The sequence below is a fragment of the Caloenas nicobarica genome, chromosome 4, assembly GCF_036013445.1.
Source record: "Caloenas nicobarica isolate bCalNic1 chromosome 4, bCalNic1.hap1, whole genome shotgun sequence".
In the NCBI taxonomy this organism is placed as follows: domain Eukaryota; kingdom Metazoa; phylum Chordata; class Aves; order Columbiformes; family Columbidae; genus Caloenas; species Caloenas nicobarica.
Genome location: NC_088248.1, coordinates 45,176,806 through 45,195,896, shown reverse-complemented (window position 1 = coordinate 45,195,896; position 19,091 = coordinate 45,176,806). Strand labels below are relative to the sequence as shown.

At 37.6% G+C, this 19,091-nt stretch overlaps 1 protein-coding gene across 5 annotated transcripts; it reads right to left on the bottom strand.

Moving 5' to 3' along the window:
• Positions 1 to 204: 204 nt before the first annotated feature.
• PRIMPOL (primase and DNA directed polymerase) lies at positions 205 to 19,088 on the bottom strand. 5 transcript variants are annotated; one of them, XM_065633250.1, is made up of 14 exons: positions 19,017 to 19,088; positions 17,242 to 17,617; positions 15,357 to 15,541; positions 14,093 to 14,184; positions 12,950 to 13,091; positions 11,413 to 11,560; positions 6,978 to 7,265; positions 5,149 to 5,311; positions 3,775 to 3,872; positions 3,286 to 3,372; positions 3,099 to 3,207; positions 2,022 to 2,104; positions 1,896 to 1,942; positions 205 to 910 (listed from the first exon to the last, which is right to left on the bottom strand). In XM_065633250.1, the coding sequence occupies exons 3-14, from the start codon at positions 15,534 to 15,536 to the stop codon at positions 605 to 607; spliced, it is 1,743 nt and encodes a 580-aa protein (XP_065489322.1). In that variant the 5' UTR covers positions 15,537 to 15,541; positions 17,242 to 17,617; positions 19,017 to 19,088; the 3' UTR covers positions 205 to 604. The 5 variants fall into 5 exon arrangements, with proteins under 5 accessions (XP_065489322.1, XP_065489320.1, XP_065489321.1 ...); XM_065633248.1 differs by having other exon boundaries at positions 17,263 to 17,617; XM_065633249.1 differs by lacking the exon at positions 19,017 to 19,088 and adding an exon at positions 18,259 to 18,536 and having other exon boundaries at positions 17,263 to 17,617.
• Positions 19,089 to 19,091: the final 3 nt, after the last annotated feature.

The window sequence follows — 19,091 nt, the reverse complement described above, 5'->3', positions numbered from 1 at the left end:
AATTGTTGCTGCTCTATTTTGCTTCAATATTTAAAAGAAGTCAGTGACTTTATCAGTGATTGTAGCTTTCTATTGTCGAATAGTCTGTGTAAGAACGTAAAGTACTGAAACTTTTTTATATGCACTGTTAACAATGCAGGTTTTTAATCTTAGGCTATGAAAGTAATATATACTTTAAAAAAAGAACACACAGACTTTGGCTGAACTAGTGATAGATCTCTTTATTAATCTGTATTTGAAATAATTTCCTCCCATTTCTGGAAGTAATTTATTTTACTTATCAGTAAAACTTAGACATATGGCTAACAAAATAGAAGCTGCACAGCAGCGACTGTTAAAAGTGCTAAACCTGGAGCAGCATTCCCAATGAATTTTCAGGCCAGTACTCTTCAGCACCTGTGTAACTGTCCATGATCTCCTCGTGCCAGCTGAAGGTTATCCACTTATGAGGATACTGGTTTGGTACTCAGGTCTTTGTGTCTTGCAGCTCTGGAAGAGCATTTTTGAACTACATTGCAGTGTCCTTCCCAGAAGGCATGTGATACACAGATACTGTTAAAGCAGATTTTGTTGCTAGTGGTCTGGTCACTGGCCAAGTCTGTGGTTAGCTGCCCTCTTTACTGCAAGTGTCGTGTCTCCCTAGAGCTTCCAAAAGAACTTCATCAGGAATTCCTTCCATGGCATCATTCAGACTATCATTTGCAGCTTCAGCAAGTTCCACATCTTCAGTAGCTTCTAGGAAACAGGCATCGTCATCTGCATCATCCCACTCGCTGTCTGACAACAGGAACTCTTGAGAAAAGCTTTCTTCTAGAGATACGGAGCTTTTTGACAAGTCTGATTCATTAGAAGGTGGTTTTACTTTTTCTTCTGTGTTCCCCCTTTCATCCATTAGTGTATGCTCTTCTTCCTTTTAGAAACAAGAATACTATTTATTCCATATGAAAATGGCTTTCATACCTTTAACTGCTCTGCCATGAAAGTTGGAAACTCATACTGTTACATATAATGGATACTACAGAAAGCTGGCCAACGAGACAGATTTTCCAGCACCTTAATTTATAGCCATGTTAACCCGTGGAAGCCTATTTTAACAGGAAAAGAAATTTGCTATTTTTATAGCAAACTACAAGTAGTCTGTTGTATACAGCTTCTTAGAACAATACAAGGTCAAAACTAATTTTCGTGTCTGTTTAAAGATACTATCAGGATCTGAAAATGCATTTAAATTACACTTTCTTCAAAATTTAATAGCTATTGATAATTTGCCTAAGTAGAGCTTAATGTGCCATTCTGCAGTATGAAACTTAAAAGTTGCAAAGAGGCCAACTCTTATTGCCTACTCAGTGGGAAAACTACTATCTTCAGGGCTTAGAATCCAGGTGCAGTATCAGGTCAGTTTAAATATTCTACCCATGTGAGTAAAAACTGCTTTAATAAACTAAAGTGGAATTAAGTGAACTTCAAGTTTGAGGGTCACTGACTTAAAACAGAAGTGCTCCTGGAACACCTGAGTCAAATTTTATCTGGCCTAGCAGAGCAGAGCTTAACTTGGGCAGTTTTTCTGTTCTGCACCTGCAGTGGTCTTGTAGTTCATGCACTGAACTGCCATTCAGACCAAACCAAAAGAAAATCTTTACTCCCAAATGAAGTGAGGCTATTACAGTAAATTAGCTTGATCTGTGCTGACAGTTTTTGTGCTAAATGTGCTGCTGGAGAACTTAAAAATTAATATGTGGAGCTACTGCACCAGCACAGCTGCTATGGGGAGCTGTTCTGTACGAGCATGACTACTGTATGGAGCTCAACAGACTGCATTAGCAGGGATTTTCAATGATTTCCAGAGACAGATTTACTCATAAGAACTTTAGCATATCGATAGGACAAAAACATACCTCTTTGAAAAGAAACGGGAGACATATCCAAGGTGGTAATGGAAAACCTAAATCAAATATATGGCATTAAAGTTAACATTCCAAAAAGCATTAAGAATAATTGCTTTGAAATCACAGAATACATACTTTGTGATTTGAAGTTTTTTTCTCTGCAGACTGGATCATGACACTTTTGATACCAAACTTCCTTCTTTAGATCTACAAGAATCCTAAGGAGGAAAGAATTTAGTTTTTAGTAACAGCACATAAAATGAAATGAATACATACAGTAAGAAACTCTGACACTAAATGAACAGGGTTTTTTTGTCCCCATCTATGGATATTGTTTTTGTACTCTGACATAGTTATTACATATTTGTTTTGTACAGTCTGTTAGTTTTTTCAATAAACTTCCAAATTCCTAAGTTAAAAGTATATTTCTTTTAAGACTAACATTTGAAAGTGAAATTTAGTCAACTTCATTACATTAAGCTTGGAAGAAGACGTCATTAAAGTAAGATTACTATGTGGGACCTAACTGTAAGATAAGATTTTGTTGCTGCTGCTGTTACAGATAATTTCATTACAGAAGCCAGATAAAATCACTACTTCCCGTCAACTGCTTAGACAAGCTGGCTTTTTCAGCTGTGCCTTAGAAACACAAGGCTTCAAGCAACTTGCTTGAGAAACACCAAGTTCATCTATGGCATAGTGGCTTTTTATACCTGTATTTCTCAAAAACACATTCCTTATATTTTGGTTATTTTAAGTGTTATGTAGAATTATTTTTCAGATAAAAAAATTCTACTAATCATATACCGCAATTCTAAGGTCATCTAAACCCCCTGACTCTTCAACACTTATATTGTTAAAACTGTGAGTCCAAGTCTTTGTAGTGTCCCTAGCAAAACTCATCCTGACTGAAGTGGTGGCAGGTTTGTCATTTTAATAATACAAGAATGTAATTGAAAATATATTGTAAAGCAATTTAAAAGTGGTCTGTTTATTTCTGTTTGTTCAGCTTCTTAGCTAGGAAGCATAACAGCATACTGCCACTTAATAACTTTAACATACTCTGACTTGTATGTTAGCGTCTCTAAGCATATGTTTTAAATAGCATGAAGATTACTTCACAGAGAGAACAGTTTTTCAGCATTTTTATAGAATAACAATTGAGCGGGAAATAAATAAAGCTGTTTTAAAGTGAATAATTAAAGAACATACATTATGTTGTTACTTTTGTGAGCTCTTCCAATATTTTCACACCAACGGTAACCAAAAATGTCATATACAAGTAGTTCTTCTAGAGAGAAATAATTCCATCGTCGTATACCTGTGGGGAACAAAAAAAAGAATTCTTCAAAAATACTGCTGCAAAATATTAATTTGTAAACAGTAAAGTGGTCTTTACCTCCTTGCACCCCATCTTTATTAACCAAAGAACGAACAAAATTATCAACTTCTGGATATGGTGAATCCTGATAACCTTCCATGAAATCTGTTGAAACAAAGACCGCAGATCCATACCGTTACTGGTTTTGTCATTGTAATATGTAATTGTTACACATTATATAGACCACAGACAGAAAATATACATGAATCACACCAAATCCTTAAATAAAACCAGGGATAAATCCAGTGTTAATTTCCTGTAGATCTTTAAGCTGCATCCCCACTGCCACAAGCTACAGAGGGAACCGGGACAAAGCACGACTGGGAGTGGGAGTTGGGGTAAATGGAATTCAAGTGCTGCAGAGCATCACTCGGGACAGCTGTACTCTGCCTCCTGCAAAAAGCTTGCTGAAGAAACCTCTAGGTGAGCTTTATCAGGTGTGGAAGTCATGGTACATCTAATTTAAGAGTACTTTTTTGTCTACACAGTAGAAAGGGCATGCGGTACCTCTACTGCTTCTGGGAGTTTTGCTGTTGAAAAAAGCACACATTTTTCTCTCCTCCTCTGAAAAGCCAGAAGACAGAACTTTGGTGTCATCCCTCATTCTGAAAAGAGAATACCAAGGAACATGTGTGATTCTTACAGCATAACATAATATGGCATAAAATAACACAGTCCTGGGCAACCAGCTGTAAGTGGCCCTGCTTCATCAGGGGGGTTGGACCAGAGAAACTCCAGAGCCCCCTGCCCACCTCAGCCTGTGATTCTGTACCTTTCACTAGCCCTGTAGCACTTTTTCCTCTCACTTTTATGTTTTCCCCTGACTTGTACCAGCAGAGGGCCGGGTTTCCTCCTCCAGAACAGCAAAATTTGGTTGTTGGCAACACTCCCAAGCTCTAGGCATTTAAAGACTGTTGGTCTACTGTACCGCTCTACTACTCCTAGAACCAGCATTTGCTCTAGGTGTAATATTTATGCTTATAGACCCTTGAAAAGTTTTCAATTTCTTTTTTGTTTACTCTCTACAATGAAGTACTTTTCTTTGCTGTACGACTAGCTGGCAGCCAGATGATCACACAGAATTTCTCATCCATATTTATGACAGATTCAGCTGATACCTGTGGTCTGAACACACCACATGAGTTACGCCCTGGGGCTACTGGCATCAGTTTGGGATAAAGAACATATCAGGATATAAAAACTGAAGTCACAACAAATACATGTTTTGAATAAAAAATATTATACATAATATACCTATGCATGTACCATTTTAACCTTTTTTTCTGCTGCAGTAACTATTAGGATCATCTTAAGATACAGTCAGTGCAGGACAAGATATGTCAGACATTTAGATTAGATATAGAAAACTTGATTATTATATGTACCAGCATCCAGCCTAAGGAGGTACATGTAGTATCAAATCGGAAATCTGGTATGCAAGTAAACATGTATAAAAAATCCTTTAAGTTTTTTTATCATACGTCAAAATATTTAGACTCTCTGTATTTAATTGACAGTATTTAATTTTTCCTTTCAGAACTATACAGAATCCGACCAAACCTAATAATTATTACATTTTTGCATTTTGAATGTGTATAGAGAAATGAGGCACAACTCAGAAGCTGTACCACATGTTCTGTGTTCCTTAAACATTTGAAGGTAGGTTAGGGGAAAAAAAAAAAAAAAAAAGAAAAAAGAAAGGAGTCCCAAGAAATTTTTTCTTCAGAAAAAGAAGTTCTACTGGAAACTCCTAAATCACACTGTAACAATGTTCATGAAATAACTGCCCATTGATAGTAGTTATTTGTAACTGCTACAGAAAAAAATCACTAAAATCTATATTTAAAAATATTATCAATTCCACTAGAATTAAAGAATTACCTAATGTTGCAGATCAAAGAGGAAAGAAAATATGCTTCTTCCAAGGAAGCATTCTCTCCACAGTTAGGGACAAACTTATTATCCTCTGCTATCTTCAGAATCACATTTTTTCCTGCTTTTGATGATTTATACATCCGGAAATTTCTATTCTTTGTATAAACTCCTATAGGAAAACAAATATTTCTTAACATAACAATGCTGGCTAGGATTTAAGATACTTAGCACTTGTAAGTTAAACAATTTTCCTTAGACCCAGCTAAAGGTCTAAGAAATGGACAAAAACTCTTACTGACTTCAGTGCACCTCCCACAGAAGAAACGCAACAAAGCAAGATCAGGCCCAAATGTACATTTTTATGTTACCAAAGAACTAAGAAACACCTCTACATAGACATTTTAATCATTTTGACATTACTAAAAGTTTCTTTCAGTATTAAAAAAAATGGTGCTTTCACATTATCTGTGTGAAATACAGCTGGGCATAAAAAGCTGCACAGTTATTTTGATCAGCAAGTACTTCATCAAACTTCTGGGGTTCTGTGTACCAGACACCACTCGCATGTAGCACATTGTGAAGTCTGCATCAGAAAAATGTAATTCCAGTCTCAAAACCTAACCAAAAAAAATGAACAGGCATTGTTAAACATTGCTTAGTCTAAGAATGCATGGAGGATGTTACGTGTTATTTGTGGGTTTCATGAAGAGAAAGGAATGAAAAGATCTCATACAATGAGAACGTCACATCCCTTTCCATCATTACAGCCTCATGATACAACTCACTATTCCAGCTATTTTGATATTAGTCTTCCAAGATTTGAGGTAAAGTGTGTAACAAATATTGAGGATGGTTAATTTTTGGGGACTAAAATAAAATCCTTAAAAGGTGAAGTGACACAGTAAACAATTTATTTTTCTTTAATTTCCGTTCACAAATATGCTTGAAGGAATTTTGAACAGTAGGTGCAAAGTAATCCTTGCGAGTCAGGAATGGAGAAGCCTAATAGAGGCCCAGCTGTGGGGTTATGTTTCAACAAATCAGACATACTGGAGAGGCCAAGAATAAAAGTGATTCTGAATTCCACGAGAAGAACGTGAAGGAGTGGGGGTTCTTCAGAGAAGTCTGAGGAAAAACATGATACACAGTCCTCAAGTACATAAGCCACTGCTGTATAAAAGTATGCTCAGCTATTTTAATTTCACTAAGAGAGGATAAAAAAGCAGAGAAACCAGATATGGGGACGGAGAAGGGTGGAACTTTCGAACTTTTACTATGGGTGTTGTGCTCCTGGAGATTTTAAGCATTTTAATACCATGAATACGCTAAGCACAACTGAGGCATGAAGTGCCCAACCCAAAATTTCTATTATTCTGTCATTAAAACCTAACAACTGCCATCCCAAACAGGTGAAGAAGGCTCAGTTTGCACATGTAAAACAATACAGAAGGCCACACCTTAAATACTTGTTCCATAATTAAGCAAATTCTAATTCAACTGAAATAACAAAAATGCAATACATACTACACTCTTTTAATCCAAACAGGAGCACTATGTCCTTAGGAAGAAAATTAGAGAGTCTTGTGTGGCTAGAGTTTCTTCAAACTTCAGAACAAAATAATGAAATTTAGCAATACGAGAAGTTCCATGGACCAAGAAGTGCCACATTTATCATGGCGGTTTCAGCACATACTGTATTTGGTTTAAATTCTGACCGCAGGGACAACAATAAGAACACTGTTGTTCTTATTGCCTGTAACCAAAGATTAAGCAACATCTCACTTCTTAACCTTTGCTGCATCCCGAAGAGGTTTAAAAGCACATCTTATATTTACCTAGATCCACAAAAAGTTGCTTGTCTCCTTCTTTGTCATTTACTATTAGAAAGGAAAATTCCGAATTTTCTCCCTGGTGTGCTGTCTCCATGTCCTTTGTTTCGCAAGCAATGGCTGGCCAGCCTTTGGAAGCACCTTCAACGGCTGTGAGGTTTGTAAGAGAACCATCTAATCCAACTGCTTCTGCAGAACACTGGGAAACACATCCAGCTCCTTCTGGAATCACAACAGCAGCTTGACTCTCCATCAGCCTTATGGCAGGCTGTAAAATGGTTCTCACAAAGTTACCTTAAAAACAAGCAAACAAACCCCAAAGCAGATTACATCATTTATGAGTCAAGAAATAACTTATGTAAATGTCCTTTATAAAATGTAGCTTGATTTAATATTTAAAGTACCACTCAGTGAAACTCCTCAATACACGAATAAAGCATTCATATAGCTTTGCTATTACACACCTTATTGTTTTAATCCAATCACAGGTAGTTTTTACTCATTTAGCTGAATATTGTTGTAGTACTTAATGACAGCACACAATACATTAACAAGCTCAGATTCAGGATGCTGAAGAGCTTGTGACTATCCCTCTCACTACTGCTTTCCTTAATTTCACTGTCAGAATGATTAAAAAGGTTTACTTGCAGCTCCATGGTATATTAACTGATATGAGTTTGACCAGGACCTACTCGAACAACAAATTAGTTCTACAAAAGTATTTTGTAATGACTTTTCAAACTCCCAGTACTGTAATACAACTCCTGTTGTACTCCAGACTCTGCTAGATGGTAACAAAGGCAAGACAGACAAATGAAAACCATGGCCAAATTACTTGCAGAGAGAAAGAAGAGAATAAATACAGTTGTGGAAGAAAAACTGAAGTGGAAGGACTACTGGCAAGGGGGATTCTGCAGTTTTTGGTTGAAGCTTCAATGAAAGAATATGAAATACAGGTCTTCCTATGCTACGTACCAGCAGAATGACTCAGTGAATCAAGCGTTAATATCACCATCCTCATCATTCGTTACAGTACTGCTGAGGCACACAAATGATTCATAGTCATAAGAAGGGTTTTAATCTCGTGTGTTCAAATATGCACACAGAATCTCTGCAGTTTATAACAAGAGTTACTCGGATGTTCAGTTCGGGGAGAAAATGTACCTATTTCAGAACTGAAGTTTATTTCAAATACCGTAAAAGATAAAGTATCTTGAAAAGTCCTGGTTGACTGTGCTTTTTTGTGTGCGCATGTAATTAAGTAACAATCACTCTGGTTTCAGAATAGCGAGGTTTTTGTCAGTGAAAGATGATTTGGGGAGTTAGTTCTTTATCATTCACACACACCTTCGTTTTCTCTCTTCCCATTTCTTCTAACTGGTCAGACATGGGAACCGAACCCTCCATTTCGCACTTTTGATTCTTGACTGTATTTTGTATTTTTCTATTTGGGATTTGTCAACTGTGTAGATCGATGTCAATTAACTGATCTCCACAGCTTTCCTGTGGACCTACATGATCTCCTGTGCTTTCTTACATGAGCTATGAACTCAGTCCCTGTACTTTAATTTTAACTAGTAACTGATTCCAAATATTATATACTAAATGTTTTTAGTCATATTTAATTTTAAGCCCATGCACTTTGTGCATGACTCCTGACATAAAATGCTTATGAAACAACAGTGATAGTTCATAGTCTAGCTTAACCCACATAAATACCACTAACTCATTTTAAAGTAGTTGTTGTTAGACAGACCACAATGATGAATTTAAAAAAAGACAACACTTCAATGTGCCTGAAAAATATATTAACCCTCTTAAGTTTGATATTAGATAAAATATTTTATCACCTCAAATAATATATGTATTTCATATAGATTCTGTGAAATTATGAAGTTATCTGCATCGTTAGTTACTACAGAAGAGTATTTTGCACAAAGCAAATAGGCTTTAAGCTGGGTTTGTCAAGCAGGTTACTAAAATGCATTAATGAAAAGCCTGGAGTGTAATATTATTGGTAACATGCACGAATTTAACACTGATATTTACATATCTCAATTATTTTAAAAAATCTTTTTTTCTGCGACTTCAACATCTTGTTGAAAAGGCAAAGGCAGAACATGAATACACAATCTCTAAATATATTTTAAGTCTGACAGTAAACATGTCAAATTCATGTCATGGTGGAGATGCAGAACACTTAATTAATGGACTAGAATAAACAGATCAAGCTTCTACTGAAAGAACTGACTAATCTAATTTAGTTGTCAAGATCACATGCTAAAATTGCTGTCATACCACATTATTTATTATCCATGTATTACTTAAGAGTTTTACGGTGGCAGAGGAGTTAAAGGCCATACTTTTGAACTAAAAATTGCAGTAAGCCCATTTAAGTCTTTGGGGTTTGTAGTTGTTATCACGGTGTCATGCAAGAAATAACTGCTCTGTGTCACGCTTGGGGCTGAAAGCCAATATTATAACCATTTCCTTATAACTTTGACAATCTACTTAGCTTGCCATGTCAGCTACTCCTCAAAAGGTTTAGGGACACAGATTCCACTGCTCCTAAGAATGAGAAACAGGTTTTTTAATGTTAAAACAAAAGCTGGGGAAAAAAATGGTCTGAGAAATCCTACGGCCTCTTTGTGTTGAAGTAAGGATCTGAATTTTGGCCTGAAGTGACGTTTAAGCCATGGACCACACGCATATATCAAAAATATTTGGGGAAAAAAAAAATTGTACATGCACGCAAGCCTACAAGATCCAGCCTCTCCTTACAGTTTGCTCTGCTCCTCCAGCTGTTCATGCTGACAAGACCTTTCGTAGATGATTCCTCAGAGCAACACAGAACATGTGTCAACCCCACACAACTTCGATCCAACAGTATGCGTTCTCTCCATGAAATAACCAGACAATTCAAAAGGAAAATAAGATTTTCTGTAATGCTGTACTGGGCTAGAAAGAACTCCAGCACTGTGTGATGTACTAAAAGCAAAGAGCCCATCTTCCCTGTGCTCTCTATAATCCCCTGCTAGGACATACACAGTGCACAGTAAGAAGCTACTTAAAAAACACAGAGGGTATAAAAACCAAGAAATATAATCTTTACTCAAGACTTCAATGAGGGGAGATACAGACCTAGAAAAAAAGGGTGAGAAAGGAAAAGGAAGATTGGGCATGAAGACAGTCAGACAGATGGTGACCAAGCAGACAACAGAATAAAAGCAGGAACCTGAGTGGGACCAAAATTATGAACACATCATCCTCAGCTCTTCCTGTTCCACAGCCAGTGGAAACCTAGTAACAAAGCACACCATTTCTTGCAATTCTGCTGCTGTTGTCACAGCTCCTCCTGAATACAAATGGTAGAGCTAAATGTCACCAATCTAAATTTCATCCCTTCTACTAAGCCATGAAATTATTAATACAGTACTCTATAACAAGATTTCTGCTTCCTCTCCGTCACCCTATTTGTTTGTTTGAAACAAAGGCAATAAGAAACAAAGGTTACAAAATGAAACACTCAAATATTAAGAAATTACAAAACCAAGGCTGCAAGTGCAATTTTAAAAGACCCAAACTTCTGCATTTGTAGGTTGATACAGATTTTAATTCCACCACTGGTCAAGCTGGTTTCCATCAGTTCCTGCTTCACTCGGACAAAACTCAGCTGATTTTCTATTGCACCCACATTGTTCAATGTAAGTCTACAAGCCTGCTTTACTGCACAACACACAGAATATAGATACAAGGAGAAATTATGAATTTCAACATGAACTTAGTGCTCACCACTGGCACCTCAGTGCTTCATAACCAGTATTTTTAAAGTATGTTCAAAATACGTCTGTGAAGTAAGGAGGTGTTACTGTACTTATCTTTAAAACAGAGTCAAGAAAACCCTGAACTGGCAATTATTTGTGTTGGAGTTGCCATATCACATGAAATCCTGACTTATAGCAACAAGTAAAATTGCTTTGGGCTTTTTATTAATCATGTTTATGCACAGCTGGCTTTAAACCATCTTTGTCCTGCCTTTCTGACCCTGTGCTGAGCACAAACCATCTGTATTTAGAGCAAATAATCTTAGCTTCAATTGTTAAGACTGACATTAAGCTGAAAATCAAGGAGTCAGAGTCATACTGTAATACAATTTTCAAGGCAAAAGCCAGTCTTGCCAGTAGTTTCATAAATAAAACATACAGGCACAAAAAAGTCACATTTTTGCAAACACATATGCTAATCATAGAAAAAGAAAGTAGATGAGTTGAGAAATAATGAGTCTCAATGAAACAGAAATAAGTAGTCACTTCTGCTGGGAATACGTATTTGTTTCCGCATGTAATTCCATTAAAATAAATATTAAAATGCGAGATGGCACTGTACAAAGTCAAACCCTCACTTTTTATGTCTAGGTGTAAGAGAAAAAAAACACACTTACCAACATGAATGTTATCCTTAAATACAGTTTTCTGGGGTAGAAATATTAAGTGTCGACTAAATTTTTCATCAGTACTGGAATCTAAATTCAAGACATCTTTGGCTGAACAATTTACATCATAAAGTTCTTTTAATTTTTGGCTGACAAGCTGAAATGATAAACATTAATTAAGCATTTTTCCTGAACATTTTTAATAGTGGGATCTACAAAACCTAACACAAATGCAGATCCTACAACTTCTTTGAGATTTTTTTACTCATTTTGAGCATACAATTAATTTAATTCAAACTAACTCGTAACATCACAAAGTTGACATAGACTATATTTCCTGAAATAAGCAAGTCACTGAATATACTAACAGTGATAAGCTGAGCAGATTTTCAGTTTTTCAGGTCAAAGTCTAATTTAGTGGCTTTATCTTCTGTTTTATTTTCCATCACAAAGCAGTTCACACCCACAGTGACACTGTTTGTAATACAGGCTGACCTAGAGTGGAAGACAGGCTATCATGATATAAAGGGTTGGTAGGCTAATTCACTGTTATCATTTTGCTAATTCATTGCTATGACCTGATGAACACTAACTAAGCAGAAAACATCAGACCTCTGGCTCTAAAACAGCTCTAAAAACCTTCTATAAGCTAAGCTTGTCCTAAACTCACGTTTAAGACTGGGACTCAGAACCTAAGTGTCTGGAAGTTTAGGATTTTAGGATCTCAGATCCTCCACCCAGCAAATCCAAACTTTTCTACTTAACCTGAGGAATCTCTAGATTTCATAATTGATCCACAATGGAGTAAACAGCTCCAGAATCTGTATCAATGAATGGTTCTTTATGAAGGAACATCCTCAATCTCTCCTCTCCTTTCCTCTCCTCTCCAGCTAGGGACATGTAAGTGTCAGAAGTTTCACAAATAAATGGCCACTCACAAAGAGATTTCACTGGAATAGAAGATATTCTTCTAAAAACCAGCTTTATTTTCAACCTCTGTAATATTGAATTTGCAGTGGAGTTCATTTTCCAACCAAATTTGCAATAAAATGGAAATTTGCACTATTATTATTAGCAAAGATATTTGCCTTTAGGTCCCAAACTGATAAGTGCAGTCACCTGATATTCTCTACATCATCATTTAACTCAATTACTTGATATATGACTGCACCAGCTGGCAAAGGAAATTAACTGAGGCTTATCTGAACTTTTATTGATGCTATTCTAAAGAATACCTAAACATTCCTTCAATTTCACAGCTTCGAAGTGGCAGAGCACAGAAAACAATCTGCAAAAGCAAACTTATCAGTAAACCTACAGTAAATACAAGCACTTCAACAACAATCGTTCTCTATTTTTTCCTTTCACTTAAAGGAGAGAACCTTTGCTTTAATTAAATCAGTACTTTTTACTTAATTAAAAATAACCACTAGGTCTACAATTCATTTTCATTTTACTACAGAATAATCAAGACTGTCAATACTTCCGTTTCATATTAAATCAATAGTAAATTTAGATTAATCTACATTATTTTGCCCAAGTTTACCTCAATTAACTTTGCAACCATACTCTTGCCATCTGCACCAGGATTTGCCGGTTTGTAGAACTCCAAATCAAAATAAAGCTTGCAAGCATCTTTTTCAGGAATTACTTCATAGCAGTGCATAAGACTTGTTTTATAACCTTTGCTAAGGAAAAAAAAACCAACAAAACCAACAACAAATCACAACCTCTCACAATAAACATTATACATACTTACCAGCTGCAAAAAAGGATCCTAGAAGTCCTAAATATTCTTTTATTTTTCAATCAACTACCCATATCAAAAAAGTAGCAGCCCTGTAATGCTTTGAAAAAATGGTAACTAACTTCATCATCAAATATCAACAAAGATATTTGTCCGGCCTAGAATCTAAGTTCGTAAAGTATTCTCCTCCCCATCCCCCTCATGTCTTACAATACACACTGTCAACAGAAATGCTGTTCAAAATTTGAGGAATGATGGAAACTACAGTAAAAAACTTACTAAGTTATCACTCATACGTCTTAAGCACTAAAAATGAGATTACATAGATTTTTTGCAACTAAATTAAAAATTAATCTCATTTTCAAATTGAGAAAAAAATCAAGTTCACTTTTCATATAAAAACTGACTCTTAGATTTCTTCGACTTCATAACCAAATGTTTTATGCTAAAACAAAAAATTGGGGAAAAAAGTTCAGTGCATAATCAAATCATCAATACTTGAAACTACATCACGCAAATACAAAACCATACATTGATAACTGGACATTTATACTAATGCCCATTCATTTTTATATATGACTAATCATAGAAATGTATTTGTGTCACGTGTTGGTATGGTCCCCTGAGGAAAGCTGACAGCGAAAAAAAAATCTACTGCTATTAGATTTAAGTTCCGTAGATGGGGTCCTTAATTCCCAGGAAATAATGGCAGACTGTGACTCAAAGTTGAAACCCACTATAGAATAGACTGGTTTGTCCTTAGGAAGATTTTCCCCAGGGCCAAGATCAAACCTCAGGCCACCCATCACAGCTCTGTGCTAGCCAGAGCAGCAGACGGCTCCTGGGGATACTTACCCACTAATAGCTCTTGCTAGCTAACAGTCTATCCAGTCTGCTACTATATCTTACAGTAACGTATAGGGCAGCTTTTCAAATACTCACGTGTAATAAAACCAAAGCTCTTTATATGTTGTCACAAGGTAAAACCTCTGTCCACTTGGTGTGTTCTTTTCCAAGGCAAATACATGAACATCCTTTTAAAACAAAAACATTGACTTTTTTTTTTTTCAAAGAACCAGTTAAAACTCCAGAAGTTCCTATTTGACATCAGTTTCTTTGGTCAAAGGTTAGTAAATACTAGAAAACTACAAGTAGATCACTTATCCTTTTTCAACCCAAGCAGCATCTGTTTTTATTAAGAATATCATTCTGATTTCAGTTACATGGTAAAAACTTGAAGCTTTTCTTTGCTGTGCATTAATGTAAACTGTGTTTTCTCTGTAAAGTTTTCTTTTTTCTGATCAGTGGTAAGTGCATCTAAGGGAAAGAGGAACAATGTCCTGAAAGGAACAGTCTTATGGACATGATGGCAGCATATGTCTTTATAGCAAATATTCTTTAGACACTATGTTATTTAAATCAAATAATGGAAATCCAAAAAGAAAACAACCAAACAAACACTGCCAAGTCAGTGAGAGTGCATTTTGGAAAACAGACTGTCAAGATTACTTAAACACCTAAAGCAGCAGGAAGAAAGAAACCATCGTACTTTCTTTAAAATCAGCAATAAATTTGAAAAGTACTGAATGCAGAGAACTGAAAGCAGAGGATACATTTTGCATAATATTTATTTGGCTCATCAGTTCTTATCATCTGAACTTGCTACTCTGACGCCATTGGAGAGTTGTATTGGTTTTGTTTTGTCTCTGCCTCCTGTTTATCTGGTTTTCTTCCTCCGTTTTTTCCTTCTCTTTCTTTCTGCTCATCTCTCACTACCTTCCCATTCTCCTGTCAACCCTGACAGCTTCCTTATCTTCAGAAGGAACAAATCTATCACCATAATGTTACCAAAAAGCACTTTTACTGTTAAAGCCTAATACCACATATCAATTTGTATGTTAGAACTAGTCCTTCTCAGAGCTACCTCCAGTCTAGCATGATCACCTACAAAGACAAAAAACCCCCAACAAAACCGAACCCAACCAATCAACCAAAAACCACCAAAAAACCCACAAACCAAACCAAACAACACCCAAACAAAAGAACAAAACAAAACCTTGCTGTTTCAGGATTGGGGAAGAAAAAACGAAAAACAAAGAATGTCTTTCAACCTGATAAAAGACTTTACTGTTAACCGAGCTTTTAAGTGAAGTTCAACCTTAAAAGTACGTAAAAAGCAGACACATTCACCTATCAAACAATTTACCTCTTTGCAGGTTTTTACATAGTTGAAAGCTTCAACCTGACGACAAAATATTTTCCAAACAGAGGATGGCATAAAGGGTTCGGACAGTCTTGGTCTATAAACTGGAGGAAGAGGGTTTCTTTCATAGTGAGATGCTCGTTCTTCCACTTTCTTCAGTCTTTCTTCCCATTTTCTCTTCATTTATCCTTAAGCAATTACAAACAGTTAAATCAGTATCAACTTCTGTTTGTGACTCACTTTTAAAACACCCTGTACCCACCACTGCTTTTGATTCTGGTTGAGTGTACTTTATTTATTAACCGAGAGTAGCCAGTATTCCACATCAACACCCAACCTTGCTAGGATACTCATTTTAACATTAATTCTTTCCATGCAGTTTGGAAGATTTTAATATTAATATTATCAAAGGTAAACACAACGGAATAGGCATAGTAAGGGAAGGCTTATGAAGTTTCATTTTTGTTTAGAGAATGGTACTACATTCCTCCTCAAAATGTATACACACTGTGTTAGTTAGCCACACAATATTAGTAAAGAGTGAAAAAATACTATGATTTCTATCTATGGTTGGAGAGAATTAATTTGTATGGGTAGCACAGCAACTGAGTTCCTGAGAAAAATCAAGATTTCAGTCACTCTAGCTCTGTATCTCAAAGTAAAAGAACTGAAATCCAAAATGAGGGCTCTGTTCTCCACTGCTGACCTTTGCTATTGGTCAGTGATACTTTTGCCTGCTTTAAAATCTCATGTACTTTCTTGCAAACTTAAGACAGCAATCTTATCTCTTTTCAACAAATAGTACGCGATGCAGTAATGCTTGCTATCTTGCAACCTTTAAACTTCTAGTCATAAAGTAATCCAAATGCTACAAAGTAATGTAGTAAAGCATAAACGCACATTAACATACATATGATTATTTGTAAGTTTAATTAACTTTTTTTTTCTGGGAAAATTCATTGCCCCTCTGAACACCTGCAAGTTGCTAAGAAACTGAAAGAGAGGAAGTGAGGAAAGAAGTAAAAAAAGATGAAGGGGCATCTTCTAGTTCTGTCTAGCATAACCACCTACCAACCCTTGGTTCTCAAAACAACCTCCCAGATGCAAGGAAAGATCAACATGAAACTGACTATACTCAAAAGTATTCCAGACTTTAACAAGCTGGATCCACACGGTGAGCTTAAGTATTCAAATACTCTTGTGGACTCCGAAGCCCAAATTTTAGATCCTCTGAATCCTCCTCCAAGTATTCTGTAGTAAATGTTCCTGAACACCTACATTTCTGCCCATGGTACGTCTAAGCCTGCCTGCACTTTGACAGTTTAGTGCCTATGCCAAGTCTAAATAAAATAATGTTTTTTCTTTTTACAGAGGTCAGACATATTATCTCTATAGACCTTGTTAGTCTCCTGAGCTGTGAATTTCCTCCATTCCCTTCCTTTTCTTGCAATTAGTTTCTTCTTTGGGAATGAAAAATGAAATTATAGACAGCAATCAGCATTTCTCAGAAGAGCTAGCAGAACCCTCAGTTTCATTTTTATGCTGCTGGCTTTGTTGTAAATTAATCGGATGCAAAAGACATTCCCTACATCAGCACTTTCCCACAACATGACCATTAAAAGAAGGGAAGCAAGGAAAATTCCCAAAATTCTGTACTCATTTTAAACTTTCTAGTTAGATCAGGACACAATTTTGCAGAAATACAGCTGAGGGGATATCTGAAACTGGGAGAAGGCTATGACCCTTAGTTTAAACTGACAGCTGTCACTGTTCTTGTAGTCCAAATACTCATGGATCCTCAGCAGCCCAATGTGTTGGATCTTTCCAAGGTAACTTCAGTTGCTGTATAAACTACACCTAACACAACACATCTGCTTAGAGCACGTACAATTTACAACTACAGACTCGCCTTCTGAGTTCACTGGGAAATTCCCACTTTGTTGTCCTCTCTTCTGTCCCATCAGAAGTAAGGGAAGCAATGATTTTTATTTTACTTGCCAGAAAAATTGTGTCACCCACATGTCTGGACATCGGTGTTTTTGACTCAGCAGGATGATTGCAGAAAGACCCTGGGAAAAATGCATCTGCTAGGATATGACTTAAAGAACGTTTATTCCCCTCCTTTGATGGAAGACTGTATCTTTTTCGGTGATGAAGACAGTAGACATCTTGTATTTCTGTGCCTTACATAGTTGTTGGTTGGTGAGGGTTTTTTTTAAACAAATGGACTCACTATTTCAGAAATACCAATTTTCTCCCGTGTGCTACAGGGAAAAGACAAACACGAATGCATGATTTCATCATGTGTCCCTACATTTTTGTTAAAAAAAAAAAAGCATGCTCAAAAGTCTGTAACGATTATGGGCAAAACACGTTATTCACACCTGCTGAGAAACAAAGTTTAGATATGCAAATCAAGCACTGCTCAAAATTATGTTATTTACATTGGTTTTCTGGCCGGCGCATATCATGCAACATAGCTCTACGGCAGAGTCCATGCTCCTTAACATCAATAAATCCATGAGATTTTCTCCCAGCTACTGATTCAGCCTTAGAGGAACCCGTTTAATAACTTCCTCCCTAGTGCTAAATTTCTTAACATTAGCAAAAATTAGCTTAGTTACCCTTGCATTGAGCTGAACTGCAGCATACTGACAAACACCACTCATCTTCCCTCAACAAAAACAAGGAGGAAACAATTTTCAACTTGCACTCCTACTAGGAGAAGCAGCTTCTACAATTAAGATTTTTCAGAGTTTTTGTGCAAAATGCAGGATATTAGACCTGGTGATAAGACCTCAAAAAGTAGGCTAGTGCCTGTTGTGAGAAAGCTGGAAAGTTTTGCTTCTATGTTAAACTGACTCCTGCTACTGAAGGTCAACGTCCAAATAAGAGACTAACTGACCGGAAAGTTGATGGTGAAGCTGAAACCAGCTCTTGGCTTCAGAGAGCTGTTGTATAAGGTTGAACAGCAGAGCACTGGGACGCTAGTAGGAAGGTATATTCAGCATATATTCGTCGATCGGCTGGACAATTTCCAAACTTTTTCCATGCAGCGGTGGGAGATAAACCCTGTCCTAAGTGGAAGGTCCTGCTCTGATCCAGCCCGGTACATCTGCACTGAGCTAGCTTGCTGAAATCTGAAAGGCAGCCTCTCATGTGGTCCTCATCCCCACAAATTACTTAAGAGGGCGATTATCTCTATAAACCACCATTCTGTCAGAAAGGTAAGGTTTTTTTTTTTTCAAGCGCGCAGAGGAACTAAAGACAAAACACAAGAGGGTTAGGGTTACATCAAGTCGAGCACGGCAGCGTTAGGCGCGGCGCAACGCGTCCCTCTGGGGCAGCCGCGACAGGCTGAGCGCCAAGCCCACGCCAGGCCCGCGTGGCGCGGGGGGCACCGGGCCGTTCCCGCAGCCCGAGGCCGCGGTGCGCGGCGCTTCCCCGCGCGGCGGAGCACACCCGAGGGCCCGCCCCGCTGCGGCAAGCACCGCGCTGGGAAACGGGGCCCGGAGGCCGCGGCGGGGCCCGGCGGGGAGGGGAAGGGAGGGGAGGGCAGCGCGGGCGGCCGCCACTCGCGTCTCCTCAGTCACGGCGCCCAGCCCCGCCGGCCAGCGGCCTCAGGGTCGGGGAGAGCGGCTGCCCCCGCCGGGACCTACTCACCGCCGCGGCCCGCCCGCCGCCGCCGCTGGCGCTCCGACTCCGGTCCGTTGGAGGAGGCGGGCTGCCCCGCCCGGC